At 41.3% G+C, this 17,606-nt stretch overlaps 2 protein-coding genes across 3 annotated transcripts in view; one reads left to right on the top strand and one right to left on the bottom strand.

Moving 5' to 3' along the window:
• The window catches only part of LOC125460689 (synapsin-3-like), a 272,555-nt gene that overhangs the window by 83,972 nt on the left and 170,977 nt on the right, over window positions 1–17,606 (bottom strand). The gene's annotated exons all lie outside the window — the stretch shown is intronic.
• The window catches only part of LOC125460691 (metalloproteinase inhibitor 3), a 31,116-nt gene that overhangs the window by 5,560 nt on the left and 7,950 nt on the right, over window positions 1–17,606 (top strand). Inside the window, exon 2 of the mRNA XM_048548396.2 lies at window positions 16,351–16,433. Within this exon, the coding sequence (XP_048404353.1) occupies window positions 16,351–16,433 (83 nt within the window). The remainder of the gene's footprint in view (window positions 1–16,350; window positions 16,434–17,606) is intronic.

The raw sequence follows: 17,606 nt of genomic DNA, 5'->3' as shown, positions 1-17,606 counted from the left end.
GGACGTACAAAACTCCCTTCCAATAGCATTAACAAATTCAAATTTCACTTCTGAGGTTTATGGTACTGCCTGAACATTGTATTTCACTTTATACAATTTATTACTGTTCTGGAACATGGTTTAGCTTGTACCTTGCCCTGTGTCACAGGTGCTGTTTGGCCCATACTATCCTTTTTGCATTATACAAATATTTCAGCTACATATTATTGTGTTTCAAATCAAAATGTTAGCAATTAAATTCCACTGTGTATGAGAAACTTCTCTTCTTCGAAGTTTAATAGTTTTAATAAAGTTATACAATGGAACCATTGTTTATTCACTGAAGAGGTGCGGAAGAAATAACCAGTTACAATGTCAAAACATGCAATAAGCTCAGAACTTCTCACAATCCAGTACAACCAAACAAGCCTCATTGTCTTTTCTAGAGTTTGTGATTTGCAAATGGTGATGTTGACAATGACTCCATTTAGGTTTTTAAAAGTAGTTTTCCAGTCACCTTCTTGACTTAAATCCTTCCTGAGTCGCAGATGTAACGGAACTCCTCATAAGTTATTGTTTGATGGTTGGTGCAGGGAATACTGGTGAAATGGGCAAAAACCTCTGATTTGTATATGCCATATGTGTACTTAGGTAGGTGACAATGCTTTTGAAAGGCTACCTCTCCTGGTCTTTGACTCAAGTAACCAGATCTCCAGATTTATCCCGAGCCTGATCAAACACTGAAATGAAGAAGGACCAAACGATGAAAGACTAGGATCATGCAAAAAGAAAACAGAGATCAAAGAAAATCAGAATCAGAGTGGTTTCAGAAGAGACAGGAAATGAAGGATACTGATTAGTGCTGGACAACAGTGAATCTGCTAATTTAGTTTGGGCTCCTGACGACCATTTTGCATCACCTCTAGATATTACTAAATTCAACTTCTTATTTCAATAACAGACTAGCGTACATAGCAACACTATCACTGTACAGTTTTTTGTAACAGAAGGAAATTGCTGGTGAGACCAAAATTTTACCTCCACAGAAGTTGTGAGTTAGTGATGACCCAACAAGGTGGGGTAACTCTTGTCTCATAGTTACATTTCCAAAAAATATTCACCTGAATTTCTCTTTAGAAAGTTTTTGGAATTTATCAGAAAGAAAGTTGAGAGCAGAGGTTTCAAATTATTCAAGAGACAATTAGCTGAAAGATTAAGCTTCTTTCTCATTTTGAAATATAATGGGCCAAATGGCACACTGTGTAAACACGCCCAAATAATCATAGCGTTGGAGAGGAGGAGCAGCTATATTGAGGGTGGTGCTGATGAAAGGCTCCAGTTTGTCCAGAGGCTGGTGAATTTTGCTCCCTATTAGTAGGACCTCAAAAATGCAACAGTCCAGCAATGTTTGCTGATTACTGCTGGTTTCAGTTCTTACTGTATTGTGTTCTGCTTTCCCTGTATTTACCAGCTTTCTAACATTCAACACCAATGATAGTGAAACCGAGCTTTTACTGCTCAAGCTAGCTAGCTTTATCGACAGCACAATTTTTTTTATTTTCTGCACACAGATTAATCAGTGTATTGGGCAATGTGTGAATCCCTGATCAAGATTAACAATTATGTTAGTTGCTGCAGGACTTTTTTTTGTCTATATGTCTTCCTGACAGTTCTGGTCATTAACTCTCCCACTCCCCACTTATTCCTTTTTATAAATGCTCCTTCCAGTTTGGTTTTGCATAATTACTAGCCTGGTGCTCATTTACTGTGTAGAGCAGCCTGCATTATAGTGATGTGGAAGAAATACAGATGCTGGCTAAAGTACATGAGGAAATGCTAATATGACTGAAGCTTCAACTGTTCTCCCACAGTCACGAGTCACCAAAAAGGGATAGGAGTGACTGGTAACTTGACAATTCTCAAGCACACAACAGTATCAGTGAAGCCTCTTCTGTATTTTTGAAGGTGGGGAGAGTAGCTATCTGGTCTGACATTTTATAGTTCCAGTGGATCAGGATGTAGTCCATTACACAGAAGCTCCACAACTAGAATCCTCAAATGGAATTGTTATTCACACCAGTGCTGTAATTCCTAATGAGAATAAATTGTGAATTTTATTCATAGAAATCCACAAAATTGCAGGTACTCTTAACTGATGACACAGCACGATCACAAATTACACACAAGAATATTATATGTTATGTTTCCACTTCACCCATAACACCTGAAGTGTTTAAATATTGTAAATATTTCAAAGTTTCATGAGAATATGCGCTTAGCGGATTGAAACACTTATCAGTTGTAAGGTTGGCCTGACTGCTTTGACACTAAACAAATCATCCCCATTGAAACCAATCCCAAGTACAGAACAACAACATGCATTTGTAGAGCACCGTCAGTGTTTTAAAACCCCCCCAAAGCTCTTTGCTTTCTGATGTTAGAGAAATGTTGACATGTAGAGCTGAATAGCCTTAATTCTGCACATTATCCTGGCTTTTAATATGCAACGGGAACAAATGGTCTTATGAAGCCACGGAGTGTATATGATAGTGGGTGCTGGGTGGCTTTGTCTGTATCCCAGTTCCATAACAGAATGTACTGGAATGTATGTCTTGGTTCTTAGCAAAAGTTGCTTCAATAGATCAGTCTGTACATCCTTGACATTTCAAACTCTTGTTGCTAAGAGCAATGTTACTGATGGGGACTGCAGTACTGTATATTCCAGCAGGACCCAACAATTACAAGTGCACACATTCCTTTCAACAAACTGAGTTACAGATAATTAATTATTCATCTCAGCAGTCAATGACTCTGTAACAGGTACCAATTAGGGTTCAATGTTAACTCGCAGCATGTTTCAGACAGGGTCAGTGCAAAATGCTCTCGGACATCCAGATTCTGGATGCAAGTCATTTTAACTCTGGTTAACCCATATCCAATAGGCGGCAGATGATGTTTGGGCCTAGAATCAGCTTTTGACACAAAAGGTAGGACCTGCTCTGCTTGTGGGTAAAATGCAGTCTGGAATGTAGCTGGTCTTGGCCAGCTCTGTGATGCTTCTTTTGCTGGACCCCACAAAATCTCTTTCGCTCTCAAGGACTGATTTCAACCTGCCAACAGCTTCTGGCTTGCCTTCTCCTGTCCGGAAAATTGCAGTGATTGCCCCTCTCAGAGCAGATTTACAGCCATGTCGCTTTGATGTGATGGGATCCTGAGTAGGATAAGTTTGAGCTTCCTTCCTTCTTTGTTTCCACATGTGCCTGAATCACTGACCTAGTCAGCCATTGAAATGGAGACTGCATTAGGGCAGGAATCTGACTGGTCCAAATTTAAAGCAGTCACTGCCTCATTTCCATTTGGACAAGCTAAAACCCCCTCTCCCACCACTTCGATACCTCACCAGCACAATATCATATGCCAAAAAGGATTCCAAGATATTCAGTTCTCCACCCTGTGCTCTGGGCGTTGCGGCTCTCATTTACACTGCTTTTCATTCGCACACAGGGAGTTGCTACAACCAGTACTTTCTCTGTTTGTCTGTTATTGTGTATGTCCGCCCTCAGTCTCCTCTTGTATGGGCTGGGCTGCGTGGGAAAATCTGGAAAACTGGCCTCACAACATACCCTCCCTAAAGAGAGAGGAAGGACTGCCGACCCGAAGCTGAGCTGCTGGCATAGGCGTGCGCGATTCCAGCGTCCAGCTTATTTTCATTTGTATTGTCCCTCTTACACTTTGCCCTTTCACACCTGTCAGTTGAACCTTAGAAGTGAAGTAAGACAAATCCCTCTACAGATTGAACAGAGTCTCCTAAAAGCTCAAGGTTGTTCAGGTGAAATGAAGACATTTGCATTCTGGCACATACTCATTGTGACTTGTTTATTTGTCTAGCCTAAATGAGCCATGGGAAGCTGGGCACTAAACGTGAAGAATGCCCCTCAGCAGGAAATACCACGCTAATCTCTCCATCCCTCTTACAGATGAGATCACTGTAACTATGTGTTTTGCAATCCAGCCAGGCAGGTGGTGAGGATTGTGCCAAAGGGCTACAGTGCTTCTACTTGTGATCCGTGATAGCACACACCTCAACATCGGTTTCCCCTATAGGCATGGATATGCAGTGGGAAAGTCAAATGCCTAGCACACCAGGGTGTCGGCATTAAGAGGGAAGGGCTGTGTGCTCCTCCTGCAGGCAGGAAGGCAGCTATTTATTTAGCTTTTCAGTATGACACAGCAGCTGTTTAAATAGTCCTTTATTTTCCGATTATGTGGAATGATAGCACGTCCACTCTACTATTTCAAAGGATGTCGAGGTGGACTGATGCAGGCTGCTGCTGCTTGAACCCACAGGGTCAGTTATACACCCACCTCCTCCCACTACACTGCGTTCCGAATTTCCTACCACATTGCTGTGGTGAGTAACAGCAGCCTGTCAGAATTCCATCCATGCCAGTGGCTGGTGAGGCTGAACATCTGACTGAAGAGAACTTAAAAAAAAACAGTTGGTTGAAGTTTACCAGGGGATATTTGCAGGCTTCCTTCCTGGCAGAAACAGTCAGCAGCGCCCAAAAAATAGAGGACAGGAACCAAAGTCCTATTACATTTGTAACCCTGACAACCACAAATGAAGCAGTCCAGTTAATTGGGCATTAGGCTCATTTTTAATGCTGGCAGTATCAATGCTAATCAGGCCTGTGTAGGATCCACATTGCTATTTTTGGATTGAACTGAGCAGAGCCGCCACATGCACTGTTCAGATCATGAGGCACTGAGAAGGTAAGCTTCATGTTATTTTTTAGCCAACATTCTATCGATACAGTGACACTGGAGCTGCTTCGGTGGTCAACCAGGACAGTCTGTCTCTCCACTCTCCTCATGCAGTGTCCATACAAATTGTTGAATGAAGCAAGAGCTCTTCCATCCTCATTGAGTTGTGACTTTTCCAATTCTAACATGCTCTATTTAAAAGAAAATAATGGTCATATAGCAAGCTCAGAACTTAAGTCGCCAACATTTCTCGTGTGACCAATAAGAATTTTTTTAAAAATTTCAATCATGGGACATGGGCATCACTTGCCCATCCCTAGCTGCCCTTGAGAAGGTGGTGATGAGGAAAAGACATGCTGCAATTCCCTATTACTCTAACTGGCATTTAAAATGAAACAAAGGAAAAATGCAATCAGGGATAGGCCACTACATCACAATTATCACATTCTGCTGGTAAACTTTGTTAGTACCTGGAAACACCAGGTCCAGGTGTTGCAGAGATTTTGTAATGACCTTGTTGGGGCTGAAAATGCATTCACACCACCAAAGCTCAATTCCCAGAGATCTGCAAGGAGACTACAAATTTTGGTGAGGCTAACAAAGAAATTCATCTGGTGACCATGATCCCAGAGTCATATTTTCCTCTTATAAAGAGTGAGGATAGGGAGGTAGGTAATATTATGTTGTAATGTACTTAAGTAGGGTGGAAGCATGGAATCTGGATTGTTCAAAGGACAACAAATGTTCCTGATGGTGGGTGTGTCCAGAACGAGGAGTTACAAGGTGAGGGTTCAGGGTCGATGATTTAGGTTGGAGATGAGGAGATATTTCTTCACGCAAAGAGTGTGAGCCTATGGAATTCATTACCACAGGAAGTAGTTGATGCCAAAACACTGAATGTATTCAAGATGCATCTAGATATAGAACTTGGGGCGAATTAGATCAAAGGTCATGGGAAGAAAGCAGGTTTAGCTATTGAGTTGGATGATCAGCCATGATCATGAAGAAAGGTGGAGCAGACTCCAAGGGCCGAATGGCCTCCTCCTGCTCCTATCTTCTACGTTTCTATGAGAGAAAGATTCTTTGGAAATCTTTTGGATTGTCGTTGTACACATGCAATGGACTGATGCATCCATGCTGCAGGTTATACCAATACTATCAACATGATCTTGAGTCAAAGGTGAATTAATCTCTCAAATATTTAGCTCAGGAAAGACACAGGTCCATTGAAAGCTTGCCTCAGCTCGGGTGGCAATGCATGTGTTATAACTGACTGGAACAATACAGATACAGTTATCCAGGGCTGACATTTAGTCATCCCGCTGGAATTATTTGAGCGTCAGTGTTAGATGAGAACAGGATTAGGCCTACTGTGAAGCCCTTCACAGACTATTAGCCTGTTGACATTGCTGATGACACTCATGCAATGATGATGATCCTTTGGGTCAGGTGTTGTTGAGGAAGTGGTTAACAGCTGTGAATAATAGCCAAAAACACAGTCAACACCTTCAGGTCAGGAGAATGGAGCAAATTAGGGGGAAAAGATTTCACTCTGCCTTGTTGCCATTAAAAAGTTTTATCAGGCATCTATTCCAGGAGCTGAGCCTGTTCCAAACGCCCGAAGGTGGTGCTGATGTCTATTTAATCATTTCCAGTTCTAAAAGCAGATCAAAGCATTAAACAGAGACGACGTTCAGGGAAGCAGCTGCCACCCTGTCGTGTACAGTACAGATCAAAACGATTTTTAGCCAACATTCTATATCAAGTAGAGAAACACATCTATTTCAGAATGGGACTGAAGGTTATAAGCAAAAGAAGAGATAAAAATAAACAAATGTTCAGGCTCCTGAGCTGCAGAAAGCATGGAAATTCATGGTGGTTGACAAATATCCATCAGGAATGGGGATACTATTCCCACTGGTCAGTACCACAGTGTTAACTCTTAATAGCCGCAATACTGGGGTGATCGCTACAGAATACAAATGTAAGTGAAATATTGGGACAACGTTTTGGCAATAAGTCAGTCACAAGTCAGGCGAAAACTCATGCAATCTCAGGCCAGTCAGGTTTGCAAATTCCGCTTCACTAATATCTAATGTCAAGGTAAGACAGCTTGCGATAAACTGCAGAAGCAATGCTGTATGTACACCTTTTATCTCTATCAACCACTATGTGAGATTCTCATTTACCATCCATGTGTATATCCTGTTCCAAATGCAGGGCAGATGCACAGGTAACTAAGTCAAAGTGAACTTGGCCCAAAATACTGCCTTCTGCCCTCACCAAATCTTATGGCTCAGGTCAAATGTGGCCTAGGAAACCATCTGCTGCCTATCACCTACCACTTTGCACTCCCCTCACCCTTAGCTGACATTTCGCTGCTTCTCAACCATGAGTATCACTTGGGGTTGAATGCAATCACCACATCCTTCCCCAACCTGACTGTTCCCTACCAATGATCATCCTCACAGTATTCATCACAGCACAGACTTCGTCGAGACCAGGTCCGTTCTCCTTAGCTCCATATTCAGTTAAGTTACGCAAATTGATCTTCAGCAGTGGAATAAAACAAATTGACAGTCCCTTTTATACACCCCACCTGATTTTCTTTTGACACAAGATGAGAAGGCTCGCACTGTGCTGCCAATTTGATATGGATGTAAACCATGCTGCTTCCATTGGTGAGTCAGTAACTAGAAGGCTTGATTTTGAAAGAATGCAGAGAGGTTTGAATTGTTTTCTCTGATGTAGAGAGGGTTATTAGAGCATGAAATTCTCTACCAGAAATCATGGAAAAAGCAAAGTTCTCAGCAGCTTTTGAAAGGGAAGCAAGTATACTTATGGAAAAAATCAAAATAAAAGTAGAATGGGAAAGGGCAAGGTAGTGGCTCACTCTTTTAGACAGCTCTGTCTAAAATACCTTGACTTAATGATTAGTTATAATCTAAAATTACTGGAGGTGTCAGGCTATAATAAGTGTGTACTCAAATGGAGGGTAATTCTAAAGTACCCTCCCTAAAAGAACAGTTAGGATTAAATGCACAAAAAACCGGTCTTTTAACCCATTAAAGAGTGATTCCATTAACCACATTGCAGTAACATAGACTGTTATTAAATATTTAATTGGCTTTGCTACCTTCTAAACACCATACTGTCACTATGATCCACCCTGATGGGAAACTGAGACAAAAGGCATTTGGAGCAATCAAAACTGTTTTCCTTTCTGTCAGTATTAGCTGGGTATGAACTTGAGGATATCCATGAAGTAGTCTGTCATAAGCAAGCCACTTAAATTCAAATATATAAATAGGCAAACCAAAGACAGTGAGCACAAAGAACAAAGAAAATTACAGCACAGGAACAAGCCCTTCGTCCCTCCAAACCTGCGCTGATCCAGATCCTCTAACTAAACCTGTCACCTATTTTCCAAGGATCTGTATCCCTCTGCTCTCTACCCATTCATGTATCTGTAGAGTTGGAACAGTCAGGACCTAGACTTCATTCCATATCCCAATGAAAATTATATTACAAGTGATTAATTAGTGTTTCACCATGGCATCACAGTACAAGAGAACTCATAACCACCTGACAATAGGAGTCATGGTGCATTGCAATACATTTCCCACAAAGTTTGTTTTCCAGTTCAAATGAAATCATGTGTTTATGTACCAGAAGGAAAGTTTTGGCTACTAAAACAAAGGATATCAGTCACATTTCATGATATCGTACATTTTTGAAGAGGATAACAGAAGTAGCTGGATGCTAAACATGTACAACAAACAACAAGTGGTGTCCTGTGGTGATTCAGCCGTCAAACTACATTTCCTGTCCTGTGTCATTTAAAAGAGGCAAACAGTGCCTCCTAGCAAAGACTAATGACAACACTTAGAGCCTCAAAAATCAGTGTCTCTCTCTGCTCTCACTCATTCAACTGACTGGAAGGGCCTTAATGCTCCAAATAGTACTTCACTTTAAAATTCTCTGACCTATTCCTCAGAACACAGCAGATCCTTCAGTGTAGCTCTAAGCTGAAACACCACTATTTCCGAAGAGAAAGCACTGGGATATACAGGAAGGTGGCATCAACTGCAAAAAGGCGCAAGAAACCAAGTGTCCCCTTCATCTTATTTAAATAGCTCAATAAAACTGAATCTGATGTGGGTGCAGGCTAGCTCCGCACATCACCATGCTCCCAGCAAAGTGTTAAAGGGGTTGTACGTCTTCCTACGGACCTCTGTACCTGGAAATATTTCATGCCTGCAGCGTAAGTGCCAGGGAAATTGACCATTAACTTACAACTTGTAATTGAAATTCCTGTCTTTGTAACCTTAGTACCAACGAGCTTCTGAGCAGTTTCATTGTTCAAAATCTTTGCACTTTCTTTCTTTACCCGAATCTGCATATGTTTGAAATTTCCATCCATCCCTGTGTATAAAAGCAATGTGACTTGTGCTGGCTAATTAGATTGATATATGAAGCTCAGCTGCACTCTGAGGCATCCACTAGTTACCTGCTGCTAATCTGATTTAATGCATGTCAAAAAAGCTGCAGGGCTTTGACTGCAAGCATGAAAGTCCTTTCTCATGGTCTGGAATGGAAATGAGATCAAGTAATAGAAACAGTAAAATTGTTTATTGCTTTAAATTTCACTGTTTACCTAGACTCGGGCACCAGCTAATGGAAAAAGGCCAAATTATTTACATACAACTTTAGTGAAGGACATTGTGCTTATACACCCTTACCATATATAGTCTTTCAGCAAAAGCAGGCAAGTAAGGGAGAGAGAGCACAAGCACACGGAAGGAGCCAATAAAGGCAAATTGCAGATTAGATAAACAGCAGACATATTTTCAGTAGGGAGCTAATGGTGCTGTGTCCTGGTAACTCAATGAACCACAGGAAACATTGCTTATTAGTGGAGAGGATGTAAATAAGCTTTAAAACACTTCTGAAAGTTTGTTCAACACCACTCACCAGCATGAGGTTATAAAGCTTATTAGCCTTTGAAAGAATTAAATTTAGTAACAAGGCATTTGGCTCCATTTCAATCTCTCAAAGGAATTAACAATGCAAATTTCACACTGTACCAAAAAGACACTTTTGTTCCCAGCTTCCTCCTTTAACTACTGGTGCTCTGCAACTGCCATACACTGTTCTCCACTCTCTCCAACTGACAGGGGCATTCGTACTTAAATTTAGCAGCAGTTCCCGTTGTCATTTCTCACGGAGATCTAGGGGCTGTTGCAAGGGTGTGCATTAGTGAAATTGAATGCATATCGATGATGAAATCACTCAGACAAAATGTTTTGAGTGAACAGTACTCAGAAAATACAATGATGCAAGTGTATTCTGACGGGGAACAAAGAAACAAATAAGTTTTCCATAGCCACTGAGATAAATAATTGCAGTAAAGTCTCTCAGTTCACAGGGGATATGTTCATGTGTAACCTCAGTGATTTTCGCAAGCAGCAAATGTGGCAGACTGCATATGCTCACTATAAGCCAATGTACACTTCCTACTTCAGGGAGAAACTTTTAAAAACTGTATGGATTAGTGACAAATATACTGTCAGCGCGTGAAAAGCTTTACAACAATTTTTGCTCAGATGAGCAAATTTATGAAGAGTAGACACAAACAGCAAGACTTGACAGAACAGTTTCACAGTTACAACAGTAAAGAAATTAGATTAAGTCACATAGTTGAGAACAGTGGCCCAGAATAGAAGATGGATTAGTGACTGGAAACAGCAACTCAAGAGGGAGAGCGCAGCTGGGCTTGAACATACAATGGGAATTCTTCCTTTAGATGTCCTGGCTTCATTCCTCCTGTTCATCAGCTATTTTCTGTGTTTTATCCAAGTTCTCCCGTGACTTTTCATCAGCCCAGGAAGTTTAGGCATGAGCCTGCACAATCAGAATTTTTGAAATTATATTGATTCTGTTGGAATCAGTTCAGAGAAGGATGAGAGGTGATCTCATTAAAATATACAGGATCCTTCAGGGGCTCGACAGGGTAAATACTGAGAGGATGTTTTCCCTCATGCGAGAGTCCAGGGCCAGGGGGCGTAGTCTCAAAGGGGCTTCAATTCAAAACTGAGGTGAGGAGGAATTTCTTTCAAGTGTTGAATTCTCTGGAACTCCTTGCCTCAGAGAGCTGTGGAGGCAGAATCTGAGTGTATATTTAAGGCTAAGCTAGATAGATTCTCGATTAGTACAGGAATCAAGGGTTACGGGGAAAGGGCAGGAAAAGGGACAAGGGGAACACTGGATCAGTCATGATCTTATAGAGTGACAGAGCAGGGCTGAACATCCTACTCCTGTTCCTATTTCTTACGGTCTTAAAAAAAACTTTAACAATTAAAAGCAGTAAATTACTATAGAATAGCATGTTAGACAAATTATAGCTTTAAGGAAGCATTTAGTAGTGTTAGAGAAATACAAGGTGGAATCTAATAGGGGCCTGAACAATGTGGGCTATGGAAAGGAGCTTGCCAGAATGACAGCGCAAAATGTTGAGGCCTTTCTTGATGTTATGAACAACTATTTGCAGTTTCAAACAGAATCTCAGGTTTCAAGACAAGATTCTCGCTGGGCTATGGTTTATGCTAGTTATCAACTTCAATCACTGCAAATCTTGCCTCATTAAGGTGCAGCTTCCTAGCCTCTCATTGGCTGTGAGGAAACTAGATGTTGAAAATTCCCAGCATGCAAGTCTGAGCAGGGACCCAGTGACTTCAGCTCATGGCTGGCTCCCCTTGGCTACCATCTTGCAATAATGCCTGAGTACTCCCTGTCTGTGGAAACTGCAGTCCTCTTGGTACCTTTCTGATTCACCTACAGGTTGCTTCTCTCTTTTCAAGCTGCACCAGGAACTGGCAATGAAATGCTGCTGAAAGGACACCTTTTGTGTGCAGCAACAGACGCCCGGCTCACAGACTGGTCCAGACTACTCACTCACTTTGAGCCTACCTGGATGCTCACTGTATCCCTGCCTTGCCTCATCTTTCAATGCTTTCCTTCCTCAGCCAGACCAACCAGGATCATTGTACTTCTGCCTTGTCTTGCTATTTAACACAAACGTATAGCCAGGTAGTTTAAAATTGTTGTCAGCTAACCACAGTCAAATTAAGCCTTCAGCATTGGAATCCTGGCACAGGAAATCAAGGACAGCCTCTGATATCACTCCAGAGACTTGGGCACGATTATTCAGCCACTCAAGACTGAGGGGGTCCAGATTGCTCCTCAAACAAGTGAGAAGCTGAATGTTAGGCAGCCCGCCACCGATCTTGGCTCTTTCTGCCTTAATGTATTTTCTTTTCCCTCTCAAATGGGGGTAAGAAGGGAAAAGGAGATGGAAGTGGGTGGCACAACTGTTAATACTCGTTTAGGTGGGGGAAGAAAGGGAAAAGGTATCCCAAGTGAGTAAATAGACAGGACAGAAGGCATGAAAAGTTGATGGTGTTGAGACAGATTACAGCAAGAGAGGGAAGATGTTGTAAACAGTGAAAGTGGTAGAGTTTGAGCCTTAGTTGGTGGTGCATGCAGTAGCAGAGAGAAGACTGTGAATCTCACTCTGGCGGAGTGGAGAAGGTCACTGACCTTCTTCCTACAGTGCTAGGCATTCCTCCAAATAGCTGAGACCACACTGACCCAAGTAGCAATCTCAGAGCAGGCTGGCAGAGTCAGGTGTTATTGTCTCCACTGCCAATCCTGGGAAACAGGACAGCCCTCATTGAATCTACCAGGACCTCCAGACCCATGTCCACAAAGCAATGAATCAAATGTCCTCTTCCCTGCCATATTTTGGCAAATATCAGTCCAGTTACCGTGTAGGGCAGCTCGGGACTGACAGTGTTTGTCTGGGTGCACATTGGCCTTTTAAAGATGGTGCTAGCACTAGGGCTAAGAGTCTATTATGGGATATCCAGCAGTGGAAAGTTCTTCTGGGTACAGTAAGGCTATCATCAGATGAGTGTATCAGCAAAGTGGTAAGGTAGGGAGTTTTGGATGATATGGCAAGAAGTATCACTGGGCATCACAAACAGAAATCTCCCAGTAATGCAACATTAACACTTAACCAAAATATGACAAAATTCCACACCCACAGTTTAAAAAAAGACAAGTAAAGGAGGTTCTGCAACATTGCTATGGTACAGAGAGTAGAATGGTTCAGTCATTCAATTTCACTCACTCATGGAATACAGGCATCACCTGCTGGGCTAACATGCCCTTGTAAAGGTGGTGGTGGAGTTGCTTTCCTGAACCACCACAATCCATTTCGTGGTGGTACACTCACAAAGTCTTTAGGGAGGGAGTTTCAGTATTTTGATCCAGAATCAGTGAATATAGGCTTCAGAACAAAAGTACAGTTACTGAAAGACGCTCTCAACAAGCCAACACAGAGAATAATCCAAACACCTTCGTGCAAAAAGCCAATGTCAGGACTGCAGAACAAGAAGAGTCTGCATGCACAGATGAGGTCCAGCCATCACATAAAAATGTTGTGTTTGCAAAAGTATAAGTGACTTCCCAAATATGTGCAGAGGAAGACGTTCATTTGCAATGCAGAACTTGACAGCTGCTAACACAGATACATTTTGAAACTGTTTTGCAACTTGGACTCGCCAGGACAATACACAATATCAATTCAAGAGGAAAGCCAACCATATGCTGTATGAGAGAAGGATGTCGATTGGTTGACAATCTGATTAATAGGCAGTTTGGTAGAGCTATTGTCATGGAGAATATACTAATTATGATTGATAATTAACTGGCAGATTTTGTTAAAATGTTAAACCAGGCAGACTGACTCTGCCAGCAGTAGGGCTGAAAGGTCATTACGGGATATCCCAGCAGTGGCGAATATTTCTGGCACTGGCCTGAGAAATTAATCAGAAAATGCCTGTCATATGTTTTGTTGAGTTAAAACAGGCACAACATGTGTACATCTTTCTGTCTGCAAAGAACAGTGCCCTGTGTATCAATAAACAGAACTTCCAGTACACTCCAGTACGCTACAGTGCAAGCTTGGAAATATATTGTCAGCAGAATTTATCACACACAGGATGATCCAGCAAATGTTATCCAATTGCAGAATCGCATCAAGTGTTGGACACTGTTGTGAAATTTGCAAGTGAGATCTGGTTGGGTATGGTCAGTACTTTGCTTGCTGTGAATAGCTGAAGAAATATGCTGTTTGATACCATCTGCCAGTCTTTGGGAAATACAGCCTACATACCCAACATCACACTAACACTGAAACTCATATACCACATGACACATTTGTGTAATAGGCAGATCATCTCTTTGACTTGACAGTAACATCCTGTTAGTGACAAACACCACTGTGAGATTAGAAAACCCCAGGTAATGTTATAGGACCTAAGCTAGAAGAGAAGAGTTTGTGAAGGAAATTTTGGACTTCAAATATGTTTTAGATTTTAAAAAATCAATAACAAGGTCCTGATCAGAACAGATTCATAAGAATGATTCGGAAGATAAGAGATTTTAGCTATCTGGATAAAATGGTGAAGCTGAGGCCTTAGATAAGGTTGAGAGAAGATGTGAACAGAACAGAACAGAATCCCTACAGCATGGAAATGAGCCATTCAGCCCATCAGATATTCAAAATTGTGAGGGATCTGGACAGAACTGATAGAAAATTACACCCGTTATGAATTAGTTGAAAAGCTGACGGCACAGATTTAAAGTGATTGGCAAAAGAACCAGAATCAACATGAGGATTTTTTATTTTCTTACAGACAAGTAGTTAGGATCCAGAATTCACTACCGTACCTCAGAGTGTAGTGATACAAATGAGGCCATAATGATCTGAACAGAATATATTTGCAGGCGACTATAAGGAAAAGGCACCTTAGTGGGAAGAACCAAGTTGTTCTCTTGGGCCTAGGATGAACACAGCAGCGGCCTCCTCCTGTGCTGTAACCATTTTATCAATCTACAAAACTTTGTTCAGTCACTCTGACACCAAAGTAATTTCTATTTGCTGCCAGAGGTAACACTGTTCCTGAAGGAGCAGGGAAATTCTACCTTGAGCTGAATCTTTACTCCCTGTTACAGTCATAGACTGTCATGTAAATGATCAGAAACGTGCACTGTTGGACATTTCTGGTGAACAGTGTTAGAGCAGGTTTCAGTGCCAGCCATTTCTATGTAATGAGCTTCTCGGATCCACTGCTGTTCTCTTTAGTCATCGTTAGAATTCTTGTCCAAAAAAGTCAGATTGCCCTGAAATTGCTTTCAGAAGCTAAACCGGCTCCCTCCAAACAGATGAGAAACAATATGATTTACTGCCAGCATTTTTCCACATTCTTGCCCCATCTGGTGTGCTGCCCCCTTGCTCCGTCATGCCGCCGTCATGCTTAATTGCCGGTTGGCTGGCACGGAACAAAAGTCTGCTTGTGTTTGAGGACTGTAGACTAAACACTGGGACACTCCCAGCGGAAGTCACACCTCTTCCCTTGAAACAAAATGTACAGCTGAACTAAAGAGCTCAAGGCACAGGGCTGCTGTTAAATTGGGCTGGCACTGATTTTTTAAGCTCACCACACGTTTACTTGGCAGCAGGAGCCTGAAGCTTCCAGGATATAAAATTACAGGAAAATGGGGGAGGGTGAGGGAAGCAGAAGAATAAACAATGCAGAATAAACTAAACAACCTAAATTTATTAAATTGATTCAAAGTACAAGTGCGTCATGTGCACAGTGGGAGCTTTCCTATGAGAGAAAATACATGTCTTCAGTTTACAGTTACCTCCCAGCTTCCGGAGTAGCTTTGTAAATGCCTCCTGGCAAAGGACAGAGACACACTTGTGGTAAATTATCCTTCATTCCCTTATTGTGTTGTTTATTCCTCTCAAAGAGACAATTCTACTTTTGAAAAATGAAAAGTGAGAACTCAAGTAGGCTATTCAGCCATTTCTGCCTGCTCCAATACTCAATATAATCATGGCTGATTTTCCACTTTGACTCCACGACAAGAAGAATAGTTTTGTTTACAGAAGCAGTCAGTGTGCCTACTTTTCTCTGAGTGAGGCACTTCACACATGTAGTGAAATCAATTATATCATATCTTTAGCAAGTTGCCTCCTCCTAATTTTCTCTCCTCCTTCTCTGTAGGCGTTAACTTTTGGCTTTAATTCCTCAGCTGCAGGTAATCCTGCAGAATCTCTCCCATACGCACATCCTTCCTGTGTGAGCATATATTTAATCTTTATTTTGGAAGATTAGTAGCTATCCCAGGGTCCTGTTTTCACACAATACTGGGTATATTTGAAACTGATCAGAATTGGAAATCCTATTTGGTAGCCCACCCTGTTGGCCACAAATACTGTGACCTACTTTAATGTCCTGGCTGAAATCAATTAACTGGAAACATTCTCAGTTAGTTTCATACTGGACAACGAACTTAATAACAGAACCATCAGGGAGCTCTGGCCACAGCTTCAACAAAAATTGAGGATGCTGAGCATGTGCAATTTGCAGGTTTTCCACTTGCAAGCAATCAGACTGACGAATGTTTCTGTTAATTACTAAAATTCTACATTACAACTGAATGACCTTGTATGATGCATTCATTGTCTTCCAGTGATCCGGGCAAAAGTGGTTGGGAAGAAACTGCTGAAGGATGGACCTTTTGGTACAATGCGCTACACCATTAAACAGATGAAGGTTAGTCACAGCAAACTAGTTAATATTGTAAAGAATCTGAATGTATATAATTCAACGATGCAATGCTTTTTCAAATCCAGAAACTGACTTTGAATTGGGTATTGAGTGGCATAATGAAACTTTCCTTTCTCTGGTTGTTGAAAGAGACCTGATTTTGCTGAAGTCTTTATCCAGTTCTGAAAGTGAAAGTGAGCTTAAAGCTACCTGAAACAGTTCACAGAAATAGTTGGTATTGAAAACAGATTGGCTACATAATACTGGTGTTGGAATTACAGAATAGTGGTGGAGCAGAGTGGAGGTTGATTCACTTCGAATTTATTCACTTCAAATGTACCTGACCAAAGACTACTTGACATTGATACTGGGTGTAAAGATGTTAAGATGTTTGATTCCAACTAAAATATATCAGTCATCCTGAAGAGAACAAGGTCATTTTTCTTCTAAATTCCACTTTGAAAGGCTGACAATGATGGCTTTCATCATCCTGTGATAATAATGCAAGTCAGTTCATCAGCTGATATCTTGCCTCTTTCCATTGTAAAGAAAAGTCTCTCTGATAGTCAGCTGGCCTTAGCTAATGTTACACACTGAACATATTAGGAATTATAGAGATGGAGAGAGCCTGTATCTTATGTGACAGGGTATACAATGAGTGAATGATTTGTTTTGCAATCGCACTGAATAACGAACTTAGATGTGAGGGTGGAATGTTGAAGAGGGAGGTGGTGGTGTTAGGAAGAGCAGAAATGGGAAATATTGCTGCGGGGAAGGAAGCAGACAAGAATAACAATGTACTATGCAAACTACAAGATTGTAACATGTTGATCAAGAAAAATAAACAGTTTTCCAAAACAGACGTAAAGGCCAGTGGTAAAGCTAATGTCACTTGATAACCAACTTCCAGGTGTTGTGTGCAGTGGAAGCCATGACTTCTGTTCTCTCCCTGTTCCACCTCAATCCAATGCATCATGTAACGCTGAAGCTACAATTAGGAATGTAGCCTAAATGAAACCATAGATATTAAGATTATAATCTTTATTGTGCTTATATCTGGATTAATGCTGTGATTAGGGCTGATGCTTAAAGTGTTTGGCTGGTAGCAAACTTAGTTCACCTGCCAGGTTATTGATCAGTTGGCACTATTCACAAACCTTTCCATCACTCTATTGGTGT

This window comes from Stegostoma tigrinum, chromosome 18 (assembly GCF_030684315.1).
Source record: "Stegostoma tigrinum isolate sSteTig4 chromosome 18, sSteTig4.hap1, whole genome shotgun sequence".
Lineage (NCBI taxonomy): Eukaryota > Metazoa > Chordata > Chondrichthyes > Orectolobiformes > Stegostomatidae > Stegostoma > Stegostoma tigrinum.
Note: the sequence above shows the minus strand (reverse complement) of the source record. Positions and strands in the feature narration are given on the sequence as shown.